This window comes from Sycon ciliatum, chromosome 10 (genome assembly GCF_964019385.1).
Source record: "Sycon ciliatum chromosome 10, ocSycCili1.1, whole genome shotgun sequence".
NCBI classification, from domain to species: domain Eukaryota; kingdom Metazoa; phylum Porifera; class Calcarea; order Leucosolenida; family Sycettidae; genus Sycon; species Sycon ciliatum.
The window spans coordinates 8,339,967-8,367,959 of NC_088652.1; the positions used below are offsets into that span (position 1 = coordinate 8,339,967).

Below are 27,993 nucleotides of genomic sequence, written 5' to 3' on the forward strand. Positions count from 1 at the left end.
AAAACAACCACGGGCCCAGATCCAGCGCGTGCAGAGTTCCGCGCGGATCTACTAATCCAAGTCACAGCAGAGTTCAAATATAGCACACTGTACAGCGTTGATTTGTGGACATCACCATACAAACACATGCATATCATGATCCAACACATGCACAAGTCATGGTAGCAGGGCTGCTACATTTCTCCCCTTTTTGGAAAAAGACACAGTCAGCGACGAATTACGGCTTCCTTCCAGGCCTGGCTGTCGTCGTAGACGTAGACTTAGCTGACTTAGGTCGGAAGAAATCGTCAACTCCTACTCGGCTCACTGCGTCTGCCCTCAATGCCCAATTCAGTTCAGTTGTCAGCGATCCGCAGCGACCTGATGTCCTATCCCAACCTGAGGGACCGGGTATAGCAGATGGGTTGAACCGCTTCGAACCAGCCACATGCGAAGAAGTGCTTGCTCTCCTACTGAAGGTAGACGAGAGGAAGGCCACGGGTAGCGACGGAATTCCCTGCTATGTGTTGCGACACTGCGCTCGGGTCCTGGCCCCGTCACTGACTATCTTGATGAACGCGTCACTGGCCATGGGAAAGGTTCCGATGATGCTGAAATTGGCCCATATTCGCCCCATTTTCAAGGCAGGAGACCCCGAAACTGCTAAGAACTACCGCCCTATATCTTTGCTCCCGGTTGTTTCAAAGATCCTGGAAAGGATTGTGCATAAAAGGCTCTGTGTGCTCCTAACCGAACATGACCTCCTTCCTGCCGAGCAATTCGCTTACCGAGCCCACCACTCCACAGAGGACGCAGTCTTGTTGGCTGTGGATCAATTTTACGAAGCCGCAGACCAGCACCTGCATACCGGCGTGGTGCTCATTGATATGAGCAAAGCTTTCGACAAGGTCCAACATCAGACCTTGCTCCAGGATCTCTTCGAACTTGGTGTCTCCTCTACGGCACTGGACTGGTTTGCGGACTACCTCAGCGCACGACGCCAGTGTGTGGTCACTGCCAACGGTACACGCTCAGAGGAAACAGCTTGCACGTGCGGTGTCCCCCAGGGAAGCGTGCTTGGTCCGATATTATTCGCGATCTACACGAGATGTGTCGCATCAGTAGCTGACCCGGTGCGTACACTAATGTTCGCGGACGACATCATGCTGTACCTGAGCCACGCTAGCGCTCACGCCATCAACATCACCCTTTCCGCAGCAGTGTCGGCTGTCGCCAGGCTACTCGATGCCAAAGGGCTTATCCTCAACACCGGAAAGACGCAAGTACTTGCAATCAAAGCTGGACGGCAGGCACACCTCGACCTCCACATTACTTGCACTGGCACGCCTCTTGCCCAGACCAGTACGGCTCGCTACCTCGGAGTCACTCTGGACGAAAATCTTCGCTGGTCACCGCAAGTCACCTCTATCGTCCGACGCACGGCTATGAAGCTGCGGATCCTCCGCCAGATCCGGCACTGCCTAACAGTGCGGCAGGCGATGCTGTATTACTCTGCCCTTGTCATACCGGATATTCTATATGCGTCGAATGCGTTTCTCCCAGGACTGTCCGCTGAGCAGCGGAACACAGTAGCCAAACTGGATAAACGTTGCATCCGTTGCGTGGCCGATGAGCACCCATTGGCCCACACTCTTCCCCTGTACACCAGGCTGGGTGTCTGCCCAGTGCTGGAACGAGGGGAATGCAAGCTCCGACTCCTGACATTTAGAATCCGTTCTGGAATCGTCAGTGAGCTGTTGTCGTCCCGAATTGTATTGCAAGGCCCGCCGACAGGCATGACCACTCGAGGTCAATTGGGACGCAACCTTCCCCTCCCCCTGGCCCACAGTGCTTCTGGCGCATGCCGACCGCTTCTAGCCAGCTGCCGACTCTGGAATGGCCTGCCTGACTGCATGAAGTCCATAGTATCTGTCCGTGAATTCAAACGCATGCTACGCGTATTCTACTTCGGTTAAATGTAATGGCTTTCGTAACCTGCTGATGAGACTCGATAGAATCATGCTACGATGACCCGACTTGTAAATTTGAGATCCATTTTTTTCTGCTCGTCTTGACCCTGCCTCCCCTCATTGCTACTTCCGTTTTCGTATTTTTATTTTCATTTATTTTCTCTTCATTTCTGACTCTTCTTACTGGTTGTCATCGCTTTCATAATATTGGGCAGAACTGCCCGTTTGCTATGCGATGTAAAATAAATAAACAACAACAACAACAACAACTTAGCTGCCCATCGCAGATCAACACACCACCTGATCGTCTTGTCGGCTTTCGGTGCTGGCGTTAGCGGTGAGATGAAGTCGTTGTCATTGACTGTCTCCACTCTCTCAACTACGCCCTGCGCTACCCACTTGTCGACTTGCTGGCGAAGTGACCGCAAGAGAGCTGCAGCGACTCGCCGAGCGGTCTGTTGCACAGGCGTCGAATCTTCGTCCAGCGTTACGGCTACCGGACCCTTCATTGCAGCCAGGGCATCCGTGGGCTCCATGGACGCGGCGGGCATACCGGGCACTGACGAGACGTGGCACACATCTGGCCTGGTGTCTGAACTTTCCAGAAGGCCGAGTGCAATGCTGGCACCTTCACCGAGGAGGGATACGACATGGTAACGGCTGTCATCGATGACGTGGATTAGTTCCACACACTCATAACCACGGTAGCTGAGCCGTCCCTCGAACACTCCCACGGGTTGTACTTCCTGGCTACCAATAGGCCGAATCCGCGTGGATGGTGAGCCCAGGTCTTGGCCAGCAGGCAACTGGGACAGGGGCAGAATAGACACTGTGCTCCCGCTGTCCACACACATGTGCAACTGGTGTGCATAATCCAGTAGAATCGGGCGGAGTGGCAGGACAAACCCAGTCTTCCCCGCTCTGACACTAAACACGTCGCCATACTGGCTGTCCATCCAGCCACAGGGTTCTGTTCCTGCGGGTGGTGGCATCTGGCGTGTCATGTTACGGGACGACGCTACTGATTCGGTATGCTGCACGGCGCGGCTGCTCCGACATACTCTTGTAAAATGGCCCTTCTTATGACAGTTTCCACAGGTTGATTTGGTATCAGGACAGAATCGTTTACCTGGTGGATGCTGTTCCCCACAGTAGTCACATAGTTGTGCTGGTCTGGGTGCTGCAGGTCGACGGTGCTGCATTCCTGAGGCAAACGAAACCTCTGCTGAGGAACCTCCATGAGCAATGTTTGACCCAGACTGCTGCTCACCCACAGTTGCTGTGGCCAAAGGTATTGCCTGGGCACTCTCTGCTACTTTTGCGAGGGTGTCTTCGCCGCTCTCCAGCACTTTCTGTCTCGTGTAAGGCGACATCAGCCCACGGGCGAACAGGTGGACAGCTACTGCGTTTAAACCCTTCTCCACTGTGGTGCTGGTTGTCAGGTCGCACGCACGCATTCTTTCTGGATCCGGTGGCGATATGCCTGGATTGACTCGCCATCGTGCTGAGCCACAGCAAAAAGGGCGTCCAGGCGGGAAGGTTTACTGCGCTTTCCACCGAAATATTCTTCAAACAAGTCCACCAAACCTTGGAACGGGTCATTTCCGGACGGAACAGTAGCATATTCGCTTTCATGTTATTGGGTTCTATGCCCGTTTGAACTTGCGAATCAAAATAGATACAAACAACAAACAAACAAACACAAGTAATGCGCAGCATCCTCGCCGAGGTTTGAGCCTGCAACTAAATAGGCAGCGTGGCGCGGGCTGTGCCAGGATGTACGCAGTAACTAACGGATGGGACAAAGGCATTGTACAGACCCCGTGCATTTAGCACTTACCATCGACCATGAGTTACAAACCTATCGTCGTTGTCTGTTATTCTTGTTTTATTTTTTGATCTTTCGAATAGATCCCGTGCATTGAGCACCTATCATCGAACATGAGTTATGTGCCTATCGCCTGCTGTCTTTTTACTTTTATTTTTTGTTTTCCTCTCTGCCCACTCTGCCTGTCTTCTGGCACATGCGAATACGTGGACTTACTGTTGACGTAAACGCGGACGTGCGTACAATAATATTAATAATTGTCATACACCATTACTTTGAGCGAAAACTCACAGTTTTGTTGCTGTTTACCCATGTAAACAGTCAAAATGGGTGAGGCGGAAGAAGTGGCGACGTGTGCATTGATGTCTGCACACAATGAAGGGGGACGTTCCATATAAATCATAATAATAAATAATAACATGATCGCCACACAGCTAAGACAATACATGTTACCCTAACGAATGTGAAAATCCAGTGTTTGCCTTTATTCTACAAGGCGGAATAATCTCATACTCTTCGTGTTGATTTTTTCTCTCTGATGCAGACTATAATGAATGTGCCAACAGCAATCACACGTGTCATCAGCATGCAAACTGCACCAACACCATAGGATCATTCAGCTGCACATGCAACCCAGGATATGTTGGAAATGGGCACACAATCTGTAAGTGTTGGGGTAATGGCTTGACGTGTTGTGTAGGCTAGTGGCGGCCTAAATGTCATCGTTATTGCTGGTTATTCGTATAGATTTCATAATCAACTGAACAGACGGTGAAATACGTGTAGATGAAGAAATACATGTACACATGTAGATGAGCATGGAATTGTTGCAATAAACATTTTCGTGAAAGTAGAAAATTGACGAATAAGAAATCAGCTGAAGTCAATTTCCTAAGGTCAACTTGTTTATTACTTGAGTACGCAATTACCATTTTTTCGGCACAGCTCATCAAGCATATCAGGTACCAAAGAAAAAACACATGTAAATGAATGTTCCTGGCACATTGGTCATAATCTCTTCAATTTCGACCACGACCTGTGAATTGACTCTAGGCTTGTGAAGGCGGGCAGGCATAGGTCTAAGGCCATGATTGAGAAACACAGGGTAGATCTACTAGGTTCAAGTCCTGCTTGGAAGCGGATGGATTATTTCCAGTCGTGCTACGGCCCACAGTTGTTGGCACTCGTGCCCTGGCACCAGGGAAATATGGATGCTGCGAATTGGATTTTCGATTTTTCACCACTGGCTGGTGGGCTGATCTACTCGCCTCCCATGTGCTGAAGACGCAGTCTAACTGAGTCTCAAGCGAACCGTGATATTTTGGGGAAGGCTACCTTCCTTCCTACAACACATGAGTCATTCTGTGGCCTAAACTGAAAATGGCACAGATCTCTTGCAAGTGAAATGTATTCTTCTTATTCAATCTTCCAGGCAATCCGAAACTGGAACTATCATCCGCAGAGTCCATCAGCGCTGTCGTGATCTTCGGAAAACCCGACTCATCGAGCCCCTGGAATGCTACGAATATCTACACAAATATCAACAGGAGTACAGTGATCAGGGAGAATGAGGAAGACGAGCCATTTGCCTTGATTGCATATCCAAAAGAGACTGCAGAGAGAAAGGTGCCAACGGTGCTCTTCCAGGATGTAAACACTTCTGGTAAGTGCACTGCGCAACGGCCTATTTACTGCATTGCAATCATCAAACGGTGAGATCCTCATTGATACCGTCTATGCATTGGAAAAAAGAACCCTACGTCTTGGGATGAGGTTATGGGATGGAGAGATTGAATCATCATTCATAACATCAATTTGCTTTCCGCCTCTCTCTCATGATATTTTATTGTGTGTTTCTCTTCTTTCAGATATGCCTTGATTTATTTTATTGTGGTTGGCCACACATATATCTCATACTTATTGTCTTTTCCGATTGAAGAAAGGAGGTAGTAAAATGCAAAAGCCCTTGATGCAAAGTTGCTCGCCTCTTGCCTTGTGAATGAGGCATGACCCAATGTTAACGTTTTTCTTCCTTAGTAACCAGCACGTATCGATGCAGCGAATGGGATTTTCGGTCTTTCACCACTTTGTGGTGGGTCTGATCCACTCACCTCCCTCCGCTTAAGGAGCTGCCTCCGCGGCTTGTCCCAAAGAGGGTGGTGGCGTCCCTACGGATGCGAAAAACTCGGCTGAAGCCGAGTCTAACGCGAACCGTGAATTCTTTTAACTAGCAAGAAACTTTTCAATTTACCATAACTATAATGTTTCTGGAATGTGTACTGCGCTTGCATATACATTTTAATAGTCTGGACTGCCTTTCTCTTCTTTCAGAATCCAAATGGGTGCGGAACGTCACAGAGACACCTCTGAACTTTGTCACATTCCAACCTGAAAGAGAAAACGTCACCATTCATTTCATCACACTGCCTTGGAAGACGTTAGAGACTGTTGAAGGTGAAGGCATCGAGCACCGTGCTAACTATCGTCCATTCCAGCTAAACTGCTATCGAAAGCCGCATGTTTATGCAAACTGCTCATGGGATGAAAGTGCGCTGAACGCCAATAACAGCTTCACTGTATCGCTAAATCAGGGCCAGCAATATGAGTTCCAGCTCTTTCGCGTACACAGGAACAGCACTCTCGACATTCTGACTGTACCCGAAGGCAACAGTTCCAACGGTCATGATGTGCAACGGAGGCCAAGAAACAAGAGAGATAATTCCGTCATGGATGATGTCATTGCGGCGGATGGTTACACGCTACCAGTTCCTCTTGTCGTTCCTTTGGCAGGTACATATAATGAGAATTTGAGTATTGAAATTCTCTCATTGTCTTACTTCGAAGTAGAAAGATAGCTTTCTATCAGATACGTGTTTCAACAATTTCCATGGTAACATTATCCACTCATCGTAGAGCTACAACAGGTAGTGCTTTACACTTTTGTTTCGTTTAGTTCCAAACCCGTAAGTGCTATATCATACGGGATTACGGCCTTTCATTTTATAACCTGCGATCTTGAATTACTACTTGTCCAGGAAGCATGAGCTCCAACTGTAGGAGCAGCCAACATCTTCTGCAGCTCCCACCGAAGTCGTAACAACTTCGCCTGCGCCTGAAAGCTTATTTACACGCTATCCGCAACACACATCATTTCCTGACCTATGAACAGCTACATTTTCGTGGAAATTGACATTTTGCATTCTCGTTCCCAGCACATCCCCTCGAATATCGATTTTAGCCCCAAAGTGCATGGAAATGTTGGTATAAATGAGCATTCTTGCACACAATTCTAACTTACATCAGCCACGACAAGCCCCTCTAGATCAGACCACTCACAGTCTCTCAAGAGCAGCAGACTGGCTTGCGATGCCAGCATGCTAAGTGCATTCTGGCTTTCCGCTTACCTCTGTAACTCCGACTGAGAAGACATAAAAGGCGCAATACCTGATTAGTTGTGTGAACTCGTGGCAAAGCGCATTCTAACGTCCTCAAAACAAGGCCACGCACCCCTGTGGTGGGTCTTTCAACGTTAGTCGCTCTAAACGTCGAGACAACAGTGAGTGAGTATGAATATAGCGTTGGGTACGTTTCCTTTCAGAAATACTTTGCACTGTTCCAAGGCAGACTGGTGGATTAAGAGTGACCAACACTGGAGCTACTGTTCTCCCCGGAATAGCAGTGAATGTACAATGTGTTACTGGTTACTACATTACCGGTCAATCACAATCTACCACGCAGAAGCATGTCACTTGTGGAAATGGCGGCCAATGGACACCATCTGTGCCATCTTGTTCACGTAAGTGCTATATTTATGGACCCACCAATATGACACATACCCATTAAATTGAAATAGTTTTCAAACCTGATTTTCTGGAGCACAGCTAGGTCTGGAACAAGTACCATCTACCTTCTTTGGGAGGGAATGTTTTTGTACACTGATGTGTGAATTGCATTCTGTTTCGCTTGCAATGTATCAGTCCCACGTCTAAGACCAGCATGGACTTCTCCCATAGTATTTAAGGCGCTAGTTTGTGCGTTGAATGACAAGCCTAAAATGCGGCAGGGATCCCATTGGTCCGTTTGTTAACAAACAATGTTGCTATATAACTTGCTCAGCCTTATCATATCTGATATGCCTGGCGTTGCATCAACCGCAACACGTCCCTCTAGATCAGACCACTCACACTATCCCAAGAAAAGCTGACTGTCTTGCCATACCAGCATGCTAGCTGGCCCCGTCTTTCCGCCTACTTGTACGTCTGTAACTCCGACTGAGAAGACTTAAAAGGCGCAAATCCTGATTTGTTGTGTGAACTCGTGACAAAGCGGATTCATGAGAGAATGCACAATTACTGTCTAAAGTCCTCAAAACCCGGCCGAGCAATCACGTGTGGTGGATCTTTCAGCGTTAGTCGCTCTGTACGTCGAGACAACAGTGAGCGAGTAAGAATAGAGCGTTTGGTACATTTCCTTTCAGAAATACATTGCTCTGTTCCAAGGCAGACTGGTGGGTTAGGAGTGACCAACCCTGGATCTACTGTTCTCCACGGAATAGTAGTGAATGTACAATGTGTTACTGGTTACTACATTACCGGTCAACCACAATCTACCACGCAGAAGCATATCACTTGTGGAAATGGCGGTCAATGGACACCATCTGTGCCATCTTGTTCACGTAAGTGCTATTTATGGACCCACCAATATGACACATACCTACAAAATTGAAATAGTTTTCAAATTGATTTTCGTCAGCACCGCTAGGTTGGGGACCAGTACCACCTACGTTCATGGAGATGAAATGATTTGTACACTGATATGTAAATTGCATTCTGTTTGGCTTGCAATGTATCAGTCCCACATATGAGACCAGCATGGACTTCTCCTATAGTGGTTAAGGCGCTAGTTTGAGCGTTGATTATCAAGCTTTAAATGCGGCAGGGATTCCACTGGTCCTTTTAGTTGTTTTTTCAATTTTGCCAATACAGTGGGCAGACGCATCGGGAGGGAGGGGTGAGGGAGGGGTAGTAGCTTAGGAGATAAGGGATGGAGCCAGTACGACCATAGTATACAATCAAGAGTACATTATATACTGGGAGATTTCTCCGGTTAGGATGATAGGTTATAGAAGCTGTAAACTCCGCGAAGGAGTCCTTCGACCTCAGCTTGAGAAGCAGAGATTTGTAGAAGGGGCTGAGCTATATCAAAACAAAGGTGGACGAATGGATGGGGGAACTGAAGAAGCTAGCAGTATTTGCACAAACCCAGCCGCAGGCTGCGTATTCTGCGTATGTGACGGGCCTCAGGGGTAGATGGGCGTTCCTCTGTCGTACCATGAAGGTACCCGAACCCATGTTCCAACCGCTGGAGGACATTGTGAAGTCTGAACTGATTCCCGCCTTAACTTGCCGTGCACCCAGAGGCGACACCCTCCGACGGCTTATGGCTTTGCCGTGTCGTCTGGGTGGGCTCGGTTTGATTAACCCTGTGTCCCTATGCCAACAATACGACTCGTCGGTTCGGATGACCAACCCTTTGTCTCGGAGAATCTTGTCAGGGGATGGCTCCATCGGTGACTCGGTAGTGTTAATCAGATCGGCCAAGAGAGATGCCAAGGCATCTTCTCGACGTCATCAGAAACTGGAATTCGACGCGATATCGGGCAGTGCGTCGGAGTCGCTACGACATGTCATTGACGTCGCGAAGGAGAAAGGGTCGTCGAGCTGGCTTACGTGCCGTCCACTTAAGAAATATCATTTTAATTTAACAAAGGGAGAGTTTTGGGACGGACTCTGCCTCCGTTACGGATGGACACCGGCCAGGGTACCGTCACACTGCTCTTGCGGCCAAGAGGCAACTGTCGCGCATTCCCTGTCGTGCCCCTATGGAGGGTTTCCCTCCATTAGACACAATGGTATTCGGGACGTCACGGCCCGGCTGCTGGACGAGGTGTGCACCAGTGTGTCCATCGAGCCCTTGCTGCAACCGCTGACGGGGGAGCGTCTTCGCTACCGGACCGCAAATGTGGAAGACCGTGCCCGGTTGGATGACGCTGCCAATGGTTTGTGGGGCAGTCGTTTTGAGCGTACACTTATTGATATACGGGTTTTTAATCCTCACTCACGCTCAAATCGATCTGCACCACATACTATTGTGTATCAGCGACATGAAAAAGAAAAGAGAAGGCACTATGAGGAGCGGGTGAGGCAGGTTGAGCAAGCCTTCTTTGTTCCGGCGGTCATGTCAGCCAGTGGTGGAATGGGTCCAGCATCAACAGCACTGTACAAACGAATTGCTCATCTGTTGGCGGAGAAGAGGGGTGAGCATTACTCTCATGTTATGGCATTTGTTAGATGCAGGATTTCCTTCAGCCTTCTGAAATCCTGTATCATGTGCATTCGCGGTTGTAGGCGTTTAAATTTTGGTTTGAAATTTGCACCCTCGTGCGGAGCCCACGCTGCTTTGGCAGTGGCGGAGGCTCGCTTGCCGACGTAACCGTCGGAGATCATCATGAACAATGGACTGACTAATTATTCACTTGTCCTGTCTTTATAAATAACATGTTATTGCATATGTTCTTGGTTTAGAAGGGGCTGAGGATGGCAGTGGTGGTATTAATGGCTGGAGTTTGCTCATCCGCATTCCCCACACTTATCCGCATTGCCCACGGACAGCGTGCTCTGTGAAATGAAGAATTCATTGAGGGTAGCGTCTTTTTGTGTAAGAGTTTGGCGTTCTGCTTGTACAATTCTTGTCCACAAAGCTTCCCCCATCTGTATATTTATCCTTGATATTTCTGAGCCACCCAAGTTGGGTGGTGTGCTGCTTTGGTGCTTCGAATTGTAGTAAGACCGCTTTGTCAAGTATCTTACTAGTCTCGTCATCGTCCAGTAACAATCGACATTCTTTGTTCCGTTGGGACTGTAGCTTCTGCTCGTTCTCGTTGCGCATAAATTCCCATTTTTGATCTCTCCTTAACCTTGAACCTTCCGATTTGGAAGGCTGTTGGTTAGCGCTAAGGAGATGTGTTGAAGCTACGTGTCAGGACGTGGAATGTTTCAGTATACAACATACAAGACATGAAGTGATATAGCATAATACCTTCGTCGTCCTACTGTGGTCTCACATCAACCCACCATGCCCATGCAACTCCATTCCCGGCTGCAAAAGTGCCAACATGTACCGATGTTTAATTTACACAAAAGAGAAGGACCGAGGAACTACAAGTTACGCTATACTGCCCACTAACTTCACCTGTTACAAACCAATCAGGTCATGCGATAACATTGCACGACACCGACCGACAGCACTGACGTTCTACAACTAACTGGCTAACAGCTCTAGCACATCTTGGATGTTAGTGGACAGTATAGCGTAACTTGTAGTTCCTTGGTCTTTCTCTTTTGTATAAATTAAACCTTGGCTCTACATCTGAGTCCATTCATGTACCGATGTGACATGATTTTCCATCATCAAGTATAGAGCCATTATGCTGGTTACCCGTCACGCGTGCATCATCATTACATCACTGAAACGTCATAATTACGTAATACATCATCCATCAGATGGTTGCATTCCCTGTGCAACGGCTCTTACTCAGGATATGTCACTTCTCTTTGGTTGACGTCACAGTATAAGAATTAGCAGAGAAGTAGTGTTCTCTGTCCACCCGGGAACGGGTATGAGGGAGCACGGTGTGGGATAAAAGGATGTGACGAGTGCAGGGTCGGCCTCTTTTGTCTTTGTGCGGAGCGTTGAGTGAGAATGCCCACCCACCCACCCCAATAATCATCATGACTGTAATTTTTTTTATATCATCGCTTTGATTATTCTAGTGATTTGATTATTCTAGTGATTTGATTATTCTAGTGATTTGATTATTCTAGTGATTTGATTATTCTAGTGATTTGATTATTCTAGTGATTTGATTATTCTAGTGATTTGAATATTCTAGTGATTTGATTATTCTAGTGATTTGATTATTCTAGTGATTTGATTATTCTAGTGATTTGATTATTCTAGTGATTTGATTATTCTAGTGATTTGATTATTCTAGTGATTTGAATATTCTAGTGATTTGATTATTCTAGTGATTTGATTATTCTAGTGATTTGATTATTCTAGGGATTTGATTATTCTAGTGATTTGATTATTCTAGTGATTTGATTATTCTATTGATTTGATTATTCTAGTGATTTGATTATTCTAGTGATTTGATTATTCTAGTGATTTGATTATTCTAGAGTGTGCGGATGCATAATGGTCGGGCGTAGTTTTTCTGGTTGTACGTAGCTGGAGTTTTTGTTAGACTAGGCAATGGTTCTGGATAGTCATGACCACGGAATTGTGTGCAAAGACAATAAGTTGGGGCGCTGTGCTATGGTGGCCCCCACTTTGCTGTGGTGGCCCCCACTGGCAATGTTCACGTGTTCAATAGTGGTGTACACACATGAGTGAGTGTGCGGATGTGTGCGCAACGAGTGAGTGCAGGGTGGACAGAGAAATGAATGATAAAGAATCCATATGATTCCACATGTCATTTTCTGGCCTTCTGTTCCTGCAGCAATCATATGTCCTGCTCTACCTCCCATATACAACGTTCAATCCGGTAACATCACTATACGCAGCAACACCGATCACTACTTCAAAGGCTCAACACTGCATATCACAGTGGGTAGGTATCTGGGCATCGTCAATTTTCACTGCAAGAGTGAGCCTTTCCCTGAGGACTACGACCCAAGAGCTGGCTTGTGGGTAGAGTGCGGGGAAAACGGCACATGGTCATCCCAGAATTTGAGCTGCATTGGAGGTAAGGATGTGTACAAAGACAATAAGTTGTGGCGCTGTGCTATGGTGTGTACCCCCCCCCCCCCCACGCACACACTATGGATCTCCTCCGAAAAGCATACTACACGTACATCGCAGGGCGCAGAGAATAGATGCAAGAAAGGAACAACACCATCTTAACCATAGCATGCCCTTCACGAAAAGTAATATTCTGTCTACGATCTATTAATACATGATTGCACTGGGCTTCGGGTCGGTGGTGGAAACACCATTCCGAGTAATCACTATTCGAATTATGATACGGGTGATGTGGGCCGGTATTAATGATCGAAAATTGTTGGACAAGTACACGAAACAGGGAAACGAGAAGACTTTAAAAGCATTAAAGCGCGATGGTGTAGGTCACGGGCGACTACACGTGACGAAACCAGCAGCTCTGCTCACCGACAACAGTCCAGACGAATCGTCACCACTAGGTTCTGCCAAGCCATTCTCCAATATCACATTGACATGTGATGCTGGGTATCACGTGACTGGGCAGGGAAAGGATACTTACGTAACTGTATCTACATGCAATGAGAGTGAAGATGGTCACCTGACTGGACTGCTTCTCTCCTTAACTGTACTGGTAAGGGTTCTCGTAACAGGTTATTCAGGATCAACTCGGCTAGATTTATTTTTCAAGACCCCTATTGGCCGATTTCATGCCATCTACGTCCCCTCGTATCTGTACCACGGCCACTACCAGGGTTTCAAAGGCTGTGCAAGTTGAAAGTCATATGCACTTTGTGTTGTAGGTAGACTGCCCTGAAGTAAGATTCCCCCTCTCCCCTCCACTTCCCTTTTTGACCATCATTTGCAGTGCGCAATGTACTGATGCTACACTGCATCCGTTGCCCAGAAACACAGACCAACAGAGCTTGATATAATTATTGCTTCCAAACTGAACCGCACCATTACACTCTGTGCGGAGAAATCCGACCCCATGCATAAAGTAGCGCCGTGCTCAAGTGAGCAGAGTGGTGTTTGTTATGCTAGGGCCACGTAGCTCTCGGCGCTATTGTGTTCATGAGGTCGGATTTCTGTGGCTAGGACTGTACAGTCATGTACATAGTCTAAGTCCACAGCCGAAAGCCTGTTTGCAGTCTAACTGAGGAACGGAGCTGGCTTAAAAAAAGCCTCCTTACAACGACATTTCTAAAAACACTTTCCTTAATCACCTTGTTTTCCTGTGGATCCAGGCAGAAAAAAGAAACTAATGAGTAAGAATATAATTGATATGCCAGGTAAAGGTGATAACGGCAGCAGTATTGGAGAGGGATAGCGAGAGAGCAACACGGAAAATGTATACATGGAGACTGACAAGGAGGACACCAACACCTTCTATTTTGATCAGTTTGTTCTCCATACTAGTAGTAATATTCTCATCACAATACAAGAAATGAATGTCATGTCTACGCTTACCTAGTAGATCTACATCTTCACACGGACATGTACATCACTCAGGTGTGAATATTATAGCGTGCGTGTTGTCTATAATGTTGCAGAATCAACACTTTCCCTCTTTCCTCCAAACCAGTGAATCAACACTTTCCGGATAAATTTTGGGTGCATTCCTACTATTTTCACCGCTGCTATTATTACCTTTAGAGTTTACGTTCTCTCTCAACGTCAGTCTACGCGTTAGTTTCTTTTCTCCCTGTATCCACAGAGGACGGAATGAAAGAACATGTTGAGAATTTCGCAAATGCTTCTTGTGCGGCACCAAAAGCTAGTCTTGCTCATGGATGTGGTTGAAATTCACGTTTGTGTTTGAGAAAACTATTTACCAGGCGATTACCATGATAACCGATGGCTAGTTGGCTTCTGTGCCGAAGTGGTGATCATTTTTGTCTTTACTTCTTCAATCTTTGTCGTATCTTTGCTCGTAGAGAAGGAAGTGGGCAAGCAACAAGACTCAAACGTCACTACCCTAAAAATGGTAAGAGTTCTAGTAATTTGCAAGGAAAAGGGCACCATCTATCCCACTCTTCTCGCTCTCTTCTCGCCCTCTTCTCCTTCTCTGTCTCTCTCTATTATGTACAATATGGAGAACCCCTCGATAGGCCTGAACGGCCTCTGGGGAATCCAGTAAATAAAATATACAGATTACACAATATATATACTATCTCTCCTCTCTCTTTCTCGCTTTCTCTCTCTCTCTCTCTCTCTCTGTGTCTGTCTCTCTGTCTATCTGTCTCTCTGTCTCTCTGTCTCTATGTCTCGCTGTCTCTCTGTCTCGCTGTCTCTCTGTCTCTCTGCCTCTCTCTGTCTCTCTGTCTCTCTCTCTCTTTCTCTCTGTCTCTCTCTCTCTCTCTCCCTATCTCTCTCTCCTGAAAAAACACGTAGAAGTTATTTGGCGCGATACAACATATTGACAAACACCTTACACGCGATGTCACAATCCCACTTCAGGCATCCTACAAGCTGATCTAAAACCTTAACAAACTGTGGAACTTCAGTATGTCGAGGTGCTTTGCTGCAAGTATGCAAGTTCTTTCCCAGGCTAGGGCCGAGCGTACCACACAAGCCAAACAACTTTCTGTAGCAGTGAGTTTCGTGTTCAGAAAATCGATTCTGGATTGTATTGTTGATTTACCAAAATTTCGAACCAGTTGCGTGGTGATGTCTGCGGCCTTCATTTTATACATGGCCAACTCTGTCAGTGTGCGCCTCTACCCTAATATTCGAATGTTGCTTTTCCTCGACATTTTCTTGCAGGCGATTGACAGTGCAGTGAGTCAAGATGAAGTCCGAGGGTTTGCTACAAAGCTACAGCAGTTATCTGCCACATCGCCAGGTGATCTGGTGACTGCTAACGGCGCCTCACTCCTCGCGTCTCTGGTGAATAAATCCATCCGGGCTCAGGTGGAGTCCGCCGGCAATGGATCAGGATCGGAGTTTGTAAACACGGTGAGTGGGCGAACACTTCCTTTTGAAGAACGGATGAGTGTCTGTATCTTATTCCACGGCGGATAACAGCAACTGTGGACATTTATGTACAAATGCTGTTCTATCTCTGCACAGCACAATGGGTCGAATTTGCTAGCTCTCCAGTCAGTTGAGCTGGGAGTTACTTCCAGAACTACAGTCAACTTTGCGTATAACCACACTCGGCGGGGCATCAGAAAAGTGTCCTTATTCGCGAATTTTCCTTTTACTCGAAGTCCCATTACATGTATACAGTCAGATGGGACTTTGCTCTGGGCATGGAAATTTTGTCGTTATTCGCGAATTGTCGTAATACCTGCAGTGGTTATTAGCGAAGTTGGGTGTAGTTGTGATAGAGTAAGGCAAAGACCAACGCTTTCTCAATCAACTCAAAGCATAAGTTCGTTGATGGCGTCTTCATTTACTCCATCCAACAGTAGTATAAATTTTAGGTTCTTTTTCCAGTCCTGACAACTTGCAGACACCAGCACGAATAGTTCACCAGCAACACTCCACGACAGCGAGTAGTTCCTCATGACAAGCTTGCTTCATTCCATAATAAAAAAATAACATACAGTAGCTTGACTGTCGACGCCCCTGGCCAGCTAGCTGCTCAGTGGTGACGTGCGTACAACCGGTCAATGCCATGTTGCCAGTACCACAGCCAGTGCGTATGCTGACAAAGCAATAATACAATTATGTACACCATAGCTACATTGCAGCTAGTTTCTGTTTACTGTGCGTTCTATAACAACATCTTCTGCAAGGTCACACGCAATGTCGCCACAACCGTTAGCAACCTGATGGAGAACGTTCCTCAAGACGCTCCAGGCAATGTCACCCTGTCCAAGGCAACAGCAACGTAAGCTATCCCAGGGGAAGCATGGATTTCACACTGTACGTGTCCATTTTCTAGGATAGTAACAACATTCAGGGCGCAAGCTTGAGAGAAATTAATACCGATCGGAAACGGAGTATGACACCTGCGTATCATAATGTGTACGATAGATATCACACTGATTATCTCCATTTTCTACCTTCAGTGCACACGCTAGAGAGGAATTTATTCCGAATGAAAACCGAGTATTACAACTCCTTCGAAGTACGTATCATAATGATCCTCGTCTCCAGAGCTCAGTGCTACCACCTGGCACCCCCCCCCCTTGTTTGTTGGAATGGAAACGTTTTGCCATACATTGCTATAGCCGATCAGTTCGTTGTGGTGTGGTTGGGCATTGCAGCCGTCATGGTCGACGTACAACACTATAAGAACGCAACTAAGTTGGGGCCAAAGATCAAGTTCCATCAGTTCTAATAACATGCATGATGAGCTAGGCAAAAAAGCATAGCGTAGGGCTCCGAGCTTCCAAACTCTCTCGTTACAAGTAGACGTGTGATTGTGAATGCTTTGCTTCCAGAATCCGCATAGCGTTGGAAACCTTAATGGAGGCTACAGCCGTCTCTTTTCACACGCCATTCCAAGTATCTTCTCCAAACCTAGCTCTGAGTTGCCATTGCCCGAGCCAGTCCTACTCTCAGCTCTCTGTTTCTGATGAAACCAGCAACGACAATCATTCATCACTTACGATTTTATCGGGGAGCAATGGCGAGCCAAGCATCTTGGCAGGTGTGCATGTTCCACCGCTGATGCGATCATCCCCTACGAGTGATCCGGAAAGCCAAAGTGAGTGTGGTCAAGCTTCGCCTGTGGAGATCATTGCCTATCGGACTCCTATGCTATTCCGTCCCAGTGGTGAAGACCTGAAGCCAGGATCTCCAGCACCAGAGGCTATCCAAAGTGTTGTGCTGAGCGTCAAGTTTCGTGGGCATGACCACGTGGACCTACTTGGCAACCCGGTCCAGTTGAACTTCACACATAAAGTGAGTATGTTCTTCAATCTGTTTGGTTTGGACTTGTTTTGAGGATTTCGCTAAAGTAACTCTGCCGTATCTCCAGCTGAGAAAACAATGCATAACTATAGTCTGGCATTTACAATGCGCAGGTATGAAACCAAAATAGGTTTGGGTTATTGCCTTCTCCCCTGGCCCCCGCCACACAGCAACGCAAAATCTACATTGTGTGCTCAATTCTTATATTAACAACAAACGACGAGGGCGCAAGAGGAGAAAGACGAAAAGACTAGACTGAGCCAAAACGACGACGAGAAAAGACACGACGAAACAACAAAGAACAAGCAGTAATAAAGAGACGACAGATCGTGACGACCATTCAGGGACCAACACGTAAAGAACACATGACCAGACCACGGACGAATCACGCATGACTCTCATTCCCAGACCAAACTAGCACTGCGCATGTACAGCAATCACTTGACAGTCACTCTCGCACAGACGGAAGCAGATCCTCAGACACTGACAACTCGTACTCTTGCATGCACCACATACCATAAACGTCACACATCACACCATGCTCGCACGTACACTTAGACCATATTATGACATCAGACACTGGACTCTACGAGACAAGAACCAAATACAGCAACATGCGTAAATGATAATCGAACGGAATTTGGCAACAGGTAGATCTATCGAAAATGGTTGCTCCTACTTGAACCCACATAGGATAAAATGAGCTAGTGTTGAATGCAGGTATTGGTTAGGTGCAGTTATTGTTCAAACTTTTCTTCTTCAATTGCGGAGGCTCCACTGCCACCAATTACTAATGCCTCAATCTACTTCTTCACCACCACCGCGTCCACAATGATTGCCGTGTAAGACCGTGTTGGTGAAGAAGGAGATTCGGCATATTTCTCTCTCTTACAACCAGTTTGGTGTTTGTGTGCCTGTGTATTTGTGGCACTTGCTTTTAGCCATATGTACATACCTACAGGTTCACATGAAACCAAGACAAAATCACTAGGCCACGATGTCTCTGCGTGTTTTGCTTACGTTTCTATGCATGTGCGCGCATGCATGTGTGCGTGTGTGTGTACGTGTGTGTACGTGTGTGTACGTTCACTCGTACAATATGAAGGACATAGGCGGCACGCACCGCGCTCTGTGTTCCTATTGGCACGAAAACACCGGTAAGGCAGGTGCTAGTATGAATTGAAAAGTTGCAAAGTTGAGTTCAGTCCTCATACTTTGCATTGGATCATGACCATACATGCTGAAGCATGTTGCAATCCATTTCAGGACCCCTAGAGCAAACATACTGTACGGCCTCATTTCATTAAAAGTGTACTACTGTATTGTGCAAGAAAAGCTAGTGCCTTGCCTGTGCAGAAAGAGTATTTTTATTCCATTATTGGTGCCATGGAAGCTTAGTATTTCAACTTGGTAGGTGGCTGTTCCTGTCCCAATCTTGACCACTCACACCAGCCTACGTAGAGGATACTATAACCCGAATCAGAGGGTTATACCGGCTGAATATAAATCCCGACTGCGATAGCAGGAGGGATTTATATGAGGGTACGGTATAACCCGACTACGAGGGTCATATCCTACTTATGCCAGGTACCCCTACACATTTCCAGGTCCGAAGGAGATTACCCAATGGCCCCATGGATGTTTGGCATAATATTTACTTTCAGTTCCGGTGCATATTGTAGCATATTGTCTCGTGAGCGATGCGGAAGTCAACTGAATTGCTCGGGGTGCTGGAGCTGTCGTTGAATCAAACAACCGTCACTAGTTAGACTACAGTACAGTTTGGACTCTTTGGGAGTAAGTGTTACTATTATCCTGATTATGGTATAGTGCTGATTTTCACATGCGCCATCTTAGAATCAGTTTTGCTTACGGTACTTGCAAGTAGATGCATTTGCATACACTGTTTTGTATCACTGTATCACATTTCAATCCATTCTAGCGTTTTCCAATCGGTTAAGGTGAATTTGAAGTACACTCTGTATCATAAACCTAGCTACGAAGGAGACAGTCTGTTGATGATCTTCAACTATTCGAAGTACAATGTACATTGCTGATCCATTTGGGATACTTCGTGGTTATTAATTTTGACGTTCTTTACCCTCAGTTTCAGTATGTATAATAGAATACTCGGTAGACGAATTCCAGGTCATTCTTCTTTTCCATTGTGTACTGTTCCTCGTCAGTAATGCCGATCTGTGTGGAGTGTACACGTGCATGTGGTGTACTATGTTGTGTGTGTTGTGAATGGTCCGTGCGCTGGAGTTCTGCCGTCGTACAAGCTCACTGCCTTTTAGGCAGTGAACTTGTACGGTGGCAGTGCCCTAGCGTACGTACCGTGCACCGGGATTTATATTCAATATACGTACCATGCACCGGGATTTATATTCAATATAAATTTATATTCAATATAAATCCCGTGGGATTTATACTGGCCAGTATAACCATGGCTGGACGAGCGCTGATTGGCTGAAAACAGGCCCTGCGTACCGTACCATGGTATAAAGTAGGATTAGAGCATCTAACACCAAATTTGGGGCGAAATGCAATTGCTACTTGCTACTATCCGCACCTTGATCCTTTTAAAACGGTTGGCGGAGTTGTTGAAAGGATGCGGATTGCGGAAAGGTCTGTCGGTCGAAATCCTTGCACTGTTGATTTTTCTTGTTATCTTTGGCTTTTTGTTTAGAATCATGGAGGCAGGATGGCTGTCGGGCCATCTCTTCCGGCAAAAATCCAGGAATGACAAGTTGCGAATGCGATCACTTGACCAACTTCGCCCTGCTGTTCGTAAGTGGTGGCTATTGATTGTGTTTCTGGTCTCGAAATAGTCCGTTGGGTTAGTTCAGACTGAACGCCGCACAATAATCTCTGTTCTGCAGTGCTAGGACTGGATAAACAACTCACAAATGGTCCAGATCGTTTCCGTATCTCTCTTGTTCGCAACGGCGAAAGGCAAGAGAGGGAGCTAAAACAGTTGCAAGAGGCTAAATACAACTCCTCACTAGCTGTATAACCATCACATGGGCAAGGCGTGTATTATAATACCGTTTGCCGGACCTTGTGCTAAGCGGAATCCTGTATTGACCAGACACATGTTAATACACCGACGTGCTGTACCTTGAACCTGCATAAAAAGGGAATCATGTCATATCAGGACAGTTTCCGCTGCATCATTCCAAGGCCAAAGGTGTCCGGTTATGGCACGCTTTAGTGTACATGTATATTGCAACAATTACTCCCAGCTATTATTGTGTTTTATGTGGAATGTTTGGCAATGCTGCATTCAAGGTGTTCGGCAGTTTCCGCGTTCGCTCAGTGTAGAAATGATCTGTTCTTGTATAATTATATGTGCCAGTCGAACTTTTCCTCCATCAAGAGTACATGAAACCAAGAGTGTGCAGCTTTGAACTTTTTCTCGTTGGCCAAATTCCGCGATAACATCATGTTTTGGTGCGGGTCTGAGGCGGGAAGCGGCGTAGTGCGTAGAACTGAGCTGCATTTCTGCAGAAAGAGACCTGCTTGGATCCTGCTTGCGCTTTTTTGCATGCACCACATCACTAAGATGATGTAATCGAGGAATTTCGCCGCGACAGCAACCCATCCGAGCTGCACCCTCTTGGTTTCGTATACACTATGCACTATGCATTATGTACACGCAGGTTCGTGATGATGTCATCACATCCGACGGGCATGGCAACGCAGGCAGAGCCCTGGTGATCATTACATACGTAGGCAGCGCGCTGAGCATCATCTGCCTTCTGGCCACCGTTGTTATTATCCTCTACTTCAAGTAAGACAGTAAATCAGAGACATGCTGCATGACATGTTTGGTCAAATTCGTATCTCCAGGGGCCTTATAAAATGTATGTTACACATACCGCATTTTTGGGAGTATAAGTCGCACTTGTAACACCAGTAATTCACCCCAAGAAAAGTCCGATTTACACTACGATGGTCAAATTAACGGTGAAAAAAGAGGGGAAATGTCTGTATGTCAGGACAAAAAAACCAGGGTACAGCTTCTTATCTTCTCCGGTGCAGCTTGTATTCCGGTGCAGCTTTAGTTTCACGAGAATGAATCAGTTTTAATGAATCTCTAAAACTGCTTAGTATTCTGTAACACCAGTAGAATACACTTGTGTCACAAGTGGTATTTGTGAATCTTGCACTGACTGTTTCTGTTGCCACCTTGCAGGAAGCTTCGCACCAAGCCGTTCCAGCAGACAGCACTGCAGCTATCTCTGGCACTCATCCTCAACACCGTGCTGGTTCTGCTGGTGATACAGGGACGAGACGAGAACGTGCTCAGCGCCGAGAACGACAGCCTGTGCACCGCTCTGGCCGTGCTAATGCACCTCAGCTTGCTCATGGTGTTCGGCTTGATGGCAGCGGCGGCGGTACACCTGTACCTGATCATTGTGAGGACTAAACACGACCAGCGCACCGTACGCCTAGTCTATGCCCTTGCCTATGGTAAGTCTGTTCACCCTCCAATACCTGGAAACCCTCAATAATTTCAACATAGTTCTATCCAAGAGTGCACGACGTCCTCACTTTTACCTCCTGCCCACTCACACTGCTCCCTGTTTCCTCTCCACTCTACTACATTCCATGATCACCACGTGGAACTCCCTGCCAACCAAGATTAGGATATCTGAAGCCCGTGGTGTATTTAGCCGGCATGTTAAGTCCCATTTCCACAGGTAAAGATTCCATCCTGGATGTGATCGCGATTGGCCCACATGTTGTAGTCTTTTGGACGCTGAGTCGACTGGTTTTGGTCCGAAAAGGCTGCGATGCAGTGTTCCTCCTTTATTCCCAATCGAACATGGTTGAACAAGCGGTCACGTGCTAATGCGTACACCAGTCACCTGGTCACCGTGCCTGCAGGGTACAACTTACTAGCCTGTTTGACCGTTTTGAGTGCAGTCATGTCACTCGAGTTGAATCTTGGTGTGAAAGTTGTCGCCTGCTGGCGTGGTGACCAGGTGATTTGGGCACCCAGGCGCACGTGACCACTTGTTCAACCATGTTCGATTGGAAATAAAGGAGGAACGCTGCATCGCAGCCTTTTCGGCCCAAAACCAGTTGACTCAGCGGTCAAAAGACTACAACATATGAGCCAATCGCGGTCATCCGTGCTTTTATAAGAACGGCATGGCGCTTTCAGTGACATTTTGCATACAAATCCCCATCTAGTAGGGCGCAGTCACTCAGTTTCGGTGGAAATGCGCGAGTTCGATTGGGATTACAGTAGGATGGGAGCGTCTCAGCTTTCTCGGACCAAGACTATTCGACTCAGCACCCCGAAGATTACAACTGGTGAAATTTTGATTTTAGCCTTAACTTCCCCTTGAATATTTTTGAAATATGAGCCAGAGCACGCCAAAATATGACCACAGACCAAAAATTCGATTTTCAGTTTTTTGTTCAAAAATGATCTAACACACCTAATGTTCACTGTCTGAAAGTTTTGGATTGATCCGAAATGTCTAAGTGTTGCTACAATGGTATTATATGCAGCACTGTTGAAATGGTGAAATTCTATGTACAGCAATGGGATTGTCATTTTTGCACACAATTGATATGCCCCTTGGTTCATCCTTTCCGGGTCAGTTCCTCTGTCCAGGGTCTTATAGCATGAGCTGACAGGTACTCAGCCACATCTAAATTGTCTATAGGCAGCTGAGCTGGGTGTCCGAAATACCTCCTGTTTGGAGCACCACTGGAGAACCGCCAGCGAAAACACGGTCAACATCTGTGAGATGGCCGAAGAAGTTGGCACTCCATGTCCTCTCCATCACACTCCACCTGTACTTTCAGATATACAGTATACACTGCTGCACACATTGTTCGTCAACATACTAGACGTCGCACTCATATTCCCCACACCAAAGCCCATCTGCACACGGTTTTCTCCGCTCGCCAGAGAGTACTGCTTTCGCTGCATACTGCTCATGCTAGCGATGTTCCGCATAAGGGTACTTAAATTATCGACTTGAGCAAGTTGAGGGAGCAGCAGAGTCCAGTGATTGTTTTTGCACTTGCAACCAATACTGGCATTGTCCCGGATATGTGCAGCGATGTCCATTCTGGCCAAATCATCGGCCGACTCACCTCCCAAGTCAGTGTCGATGCCAATCGCTTGCCAGGTTGTCATCAGAGTAGAATTCCTCGTCACTGCAGATCGTGGGACTACCAGCATCAATTCTTTTTACGCTCGATGAAAGTGTCGCCCTCAAATGACTCGTCGCTGTATCCATCATCGTCTTCCTTCTGTTTCCGACTCGAATCCCCAAAATATTTTATCCTGCGCATGGAGTGCGATGATGTCGTCTTCTTCCGCTCCGCAGTACATTACTACTACTAGGCTCTTCTGTCGATACATTGAGGACGATCAGTTTTAGGCGACTCAGCGCAACGTGGAATACAAACTCTAACAAATAAACTCACTTGCAACAGAGAATTGCATCCGGAACAGTCCAGTCGACCAAGGAGAACAACAACAGCAACTCCGGGGATCGCGTTGCACTGCACTTCGTATTTTTTGCCGCGGAATTCAAATCACGATTATCTCGACTTTTTCAAAAAAAGCTGTGGTCATGTTTTAGCGCGCTCGGGCTCATATAGAGCCTAGATCAGTGGTATCTGGAGCAAACATGGTACACTCAGTACCGTAGTGACCGTACCGTGTCTGACACCCCTGTGAATAATGATACTAATAATTATGTTTGAAGCGCTCTGGCCTGATACTAGATGGCAGATGGCGTGAGAGATTCACTCCCTGATCGTACATTTGTTTATCAAGAGCCAATACCTCCGAAGTATATATCTCTGCACAGGGAATATGGCACAGCGGTCTGCCCACACTACATCGCCACAGACTAGCGAATATGCTAGGCCATTGTGTCGCTATCGGTCCAAGCACGACTAGAAAGGGCTAGACTATTGAACTAAGAAATTCCTAACTCTGTTCTTTTCCAATACGTTATTTACCCCACAGGTACCCCATTCATCATCGTTGCTTTTCCAGCCGGCATAACAAGACTTGACGCCTACGGCTCGGAAAAGCTGTGAGTGGTGGACTTAGTATTCTGTGTTTGTTTGCGTGTGTGTGTCACTGTGTGTGTGTCACTGTGTGTGTGCGTGCGTGCGCGTGCGTGCATGTGCACGTGTTTGTGTGTGTGTGTGTGTGTGTGTGTGAATGTGTGAGTGTGTGCATTATGTACATGCGAAATAGCTACATATGCTGTATTGAGAATTATAGCGTCCTTAAATGAACATGTATGTACTACTCTGTACGTGGAGAAGGCAAGGTGTAAGTCATGATTTCTACCTTTCTATGCCTGTGCAGATGTTGGCTAAAGGATGCAAGTACATTTTACACCACCGTCGTAACACCGCTCTGTGGCATGCTGGTGTTTAACTGCATCATGCTGACCAGTATTGCCAAGCACCTGTACTACGTACGCAAGAACCTCAGCTCTCAGAAGCAGGGGCGCGAGATCAACTTAGTTACCGTGGTGATATCCATGTCGGTGGTGATTGGCCTGGCTTGGATCAGCGGCGTGTTGCTTGTGATCCATAACACTGTTGCGACGCAGTACATCTTTAATCTGCTCGTGAGCACACAAGGCTGCCTCATGTTCGCCGTACACACGGCACCATCCCCCGATGTTCGTCAGGAACTGCTCAAGTCGGTTCACTCGTCCACCGCGTCTTCCGCCTTGTCAACAAAGCGTCGCCGCGGGTCCAAGGGGAATGGTAGCACGCCCACCTCTTTTGTCCTGGATCACATCCGCAGCTTGTCTCTGTTCAGCCGACGCAGCTCCGCGACACTTTCCCAGCCAACCAGTAGCAGTGTTTGAGAGCATAGTCAGTGCAGTGTGCACTGGTACTGCTCGAAGTCCAGTCCAGTATATCCAGTCCTGGGTCTTACAGGTCATGAGACATCAGTAAGTACTTACATAACTGTTACTACGTCTGCTTGGCCTCTGACTGCATGTTGGCATACCAGTCAGCTGATCTTGGATATACAGTACATGCACTTCAGCAATAAATTTCTTATCTTTTTTTGTGCTTGGGTGTACATTATACTTTAAAAGCATCACAGTAAGCTGAATATTCCAGCAATTTCCCCTGACAAGTCTCACCATGACATTATGTGCCCTTTGGGGTTTTCAATCCAGTGCTTCATCTTATGCGTTTACGGCTAAAGTTGGAGTGAACAAAATATTTCATTCTAGCCTGAATGGCCCAATTCACGGCAGGGGGAAAGCCGATTGCCACAATCTTGTGACTGTCTATGTATGATCTATGTTATGCCCTTATCACGTCAGGTACACGGCCTCATGTTCCCACAACTAAATTGCCTAAACTAAAGTGCCTCCTTCCCCAGCGGGTTTTTGTTTATCTTGGATTTTTTTAATTTTCGATGTTACCTTTTGTCTCAGAGTTGTAGCTGCACTTCTCGTTCATGCGCAAGAATACCAAACATCCATGATGATCTTCTTTGTTTCAATACATTTCTGCAAAAAAATCATTTCTTTTCTTCACTTCTTTTTGAATGATGCCTTGTCTTAAGGAATGCACATGATACAGGATTTCAAAAGGCTGAAGGAAATCCTGCATCTAACTAATGCCATAACATGAGAATAGTGCTCACCCCTCTTCTCAGCCAACAGATGAGCAATGCGTTCATACAGTGCTGTTGGCGCTGGACCCATTCCGCCACTGGCTGACACGACCGCGGGAACAAAGGAGGCTTGCTCAACCTGCCTCACCCGCTCCTCATAGTGCCTTATCTTTTCCTTTTCGTGTCGCTGATACACAATAGTATGTGGTGCAGATCGATTTGAGGGCGAGTGAGGGTTAAAAACCCGTATATCAATAAGTGTACGCTCAAAACGACTGCCCAACAAACCATTGGTAGCGACATCCAACCGGGCACGGTCGTCCACATTCGTGGTCCGGTAGCGAAGACGCTCCCCCGTCAGCGGTTGCAGCAAGGGCTTGATGGACACACTGGTACACACCTCATCCAGTAAGCGGGCCGTGACGTCCCGAATGCCATTGTGTCTAATGGAGGGAAACCCTCCATAGGGGCACGACGGGGAATGCGCGACAGTTGCCTCTTGGCCACAAGAGCAGTGTGACGGTACCCTGGTCGGCGTCCATCCGTAACGGAGGCAGAGTCCGTCCCAGAACTCAGGCTCCCTTTGATAAATTAAAATGATACTTCTTAAGCGGTTGGCACGTCAGCCAGCTCGACGACCCTTTCTCCCACGCGACGTCAATGACATGTCGTAGCGACTCCGACGCACTGCCCGATATCGCGTCGAATTCCAGTTTCTCATGACGTCGAGAAGATGCCCTGGCGTCTCTCTTGGCCCACCTGATTAATACTACCGAGTCACCGATGGAGCCATCCCTTGACAAGATTCTCCGAGACAGAGGGTAGGTCATCCAAAACGACGATTCGTATTGCTGGCATAGGGACACAGGGTTAATCAAACCGAGCCCACCCAGACGACACGGCAAAGCCATAAGTCGTCGGAGGGTGTCGCCTGGGGGTGCACGGCAAGTTAAGGCGGGAATTAGTTCAGATTTCACAATGTCCTTCAGCGGTTGGAACATCGGCTCGGGTACCTTCATGGCACGACTGTGGAACGCCCATCTATCCCATCCCTGAGGCCCGTCACATACGCAGAATACGCAGCCTGCGGCTGGGTTTGCGCAAATGCTGCTAGCTTCTTCAGTTCTCCCATCCATTCGTCCACCTTTGTTTTGATATAGCTGTGAAGAAAGCTGTCCCTTCCGATTGCTGCGCCAAGATATCGTGATCCCTCGTCCGTTATTTTAACACCAGTGTCTGGAAACAATTCAGTCACCTCCCGGTAACACCTTTCCTTGACGACTAGGACCGATTTCTTTGGGTTTACGTAATATCCATATGCCGGTCCTCTCTTGTCCATTATGTCCCACCATAGATGGAGCCTGCGAAGACGAGCAGCAGCGGATGAATCGCCCGCGAACCATGACTGACCCGCACCCGCCTCATCCGCCAAAGGTATCAAGGGCATCATTCCCAATGCGTGCATGTACATTCCAAGGGGATCACCCTGTGTTGTCCCTTCTTGCGACAGGATACTTTCACCGTCCACGTAGAGATGAGCTGGATCACGGTAAGTGTTAATTAGAACGGTAGCAAGTGATGGACACAAGTTCCGAACATTTCTTAAGCAGGTCTGTCGATTCAGTCTGTTGAACGCATTACTTGCATCCGCCATCAGAATTCCTTCGGTGTCACCCAGCTCAAAGGCCTGCTGCCTCGCATGTATTCCCGCCTCTATACCGCAATCTTGGCCAGCGCACAGCTGTATACACCCAACCGCCTCCTGAACGGCTTGGCCGACGACGGAGAGGATGGCCTTGCTTATAATGCGTCGAGCGACCTCACCTATTCCAATCCGTCGGACACCGGGTTGCTTGGCCAACGCTATCAATCTGCACGCAGTGAAAGCCGAAAAGATGCTGATTGCACATACGTGGAGGCTAAACGCCTTGCAC

General features: G+C 47.1%; 1 protein-coding gene across 1 annotated transcript in view; it reads left to right on the forward strand.

Moving 5' to 3' along the window:
• The window catches only part of LOC135825863 (uncharacterized), a 60,224-nt gene extending 34,130 nt beyond the window's left edge, over nucleotides 1-26,094 (forward strand). The window contains exons 9-24 of the mRNA XM_065338497.1: nucleotides 4,322-4,441; nucleotides 5,210-5,440; nucleotides 6,109-6,567; nucleotides 7,376-7,573; nucleotides 8,255-8,452; nucleotides 12,338-12,583; nucleotides 14,493-14,542; nucleotides 15,322-15,513; nucleotides 16,299-16,393; nucleotides 16,950-17,412; nucleotides 18,527-18,578; nucleotides 20,111-20,211; nucleotides 21,084-21,214; nucleotides 21,620-21,897; nucleotides 24,428-24,497; nucleotides 24,779-26,094. Of these exons, the coding sequence (XP_065194569.1) occupies nucleotides 4,322-4,441; nucleotides 5,210-5,440; nucleotides 6,109-6,567; nucleotides 7,376-7,573; nucleotides 8,255-8,452; nucleotides 12,338-12,583; nucleotides 14,493-14,542; nucleotides 15,322-15,513; nucleotides 16,299-16,393; nucleotides 16,950-17,412; nucleotides 18,527-18,578; nucleotides 20,111-20,211; nucleotides 21,084-21,214; nucleotides 21,620-21,897; nucleotides 24,428-24,497; nucleotides 24,779-25,292 (3,398 nt within the window). The 3' untranslated portion in view covers nucleotides 25,293-26,094. The remainder of the gene's footprint in view (nucleotides 1-4,321; nucleotides 4,442-5,209; nucleotides 5,441-6,108; nucleotides 6,568-7,375; nucleotides 7,574-8,254; nucleotides 8,453-12,337; nucleotides 12,584-14,492; nucleotides 14,543-15,321; nucleotides 15,514-16,298; nucleotides 16,394-16,949; nucleotides 17,413-18,526; nucleotides 18,579-20,110; nucleotides 20,212-21,083; nucleotides 21,215-21,619; nucleotides 21,898-24,427; nucleotides 24,498-24,778) is intronic.
• The last annotated feature ends 1,899 nt before the right edge of the window (nucleotides 26,095-27,993 follow it).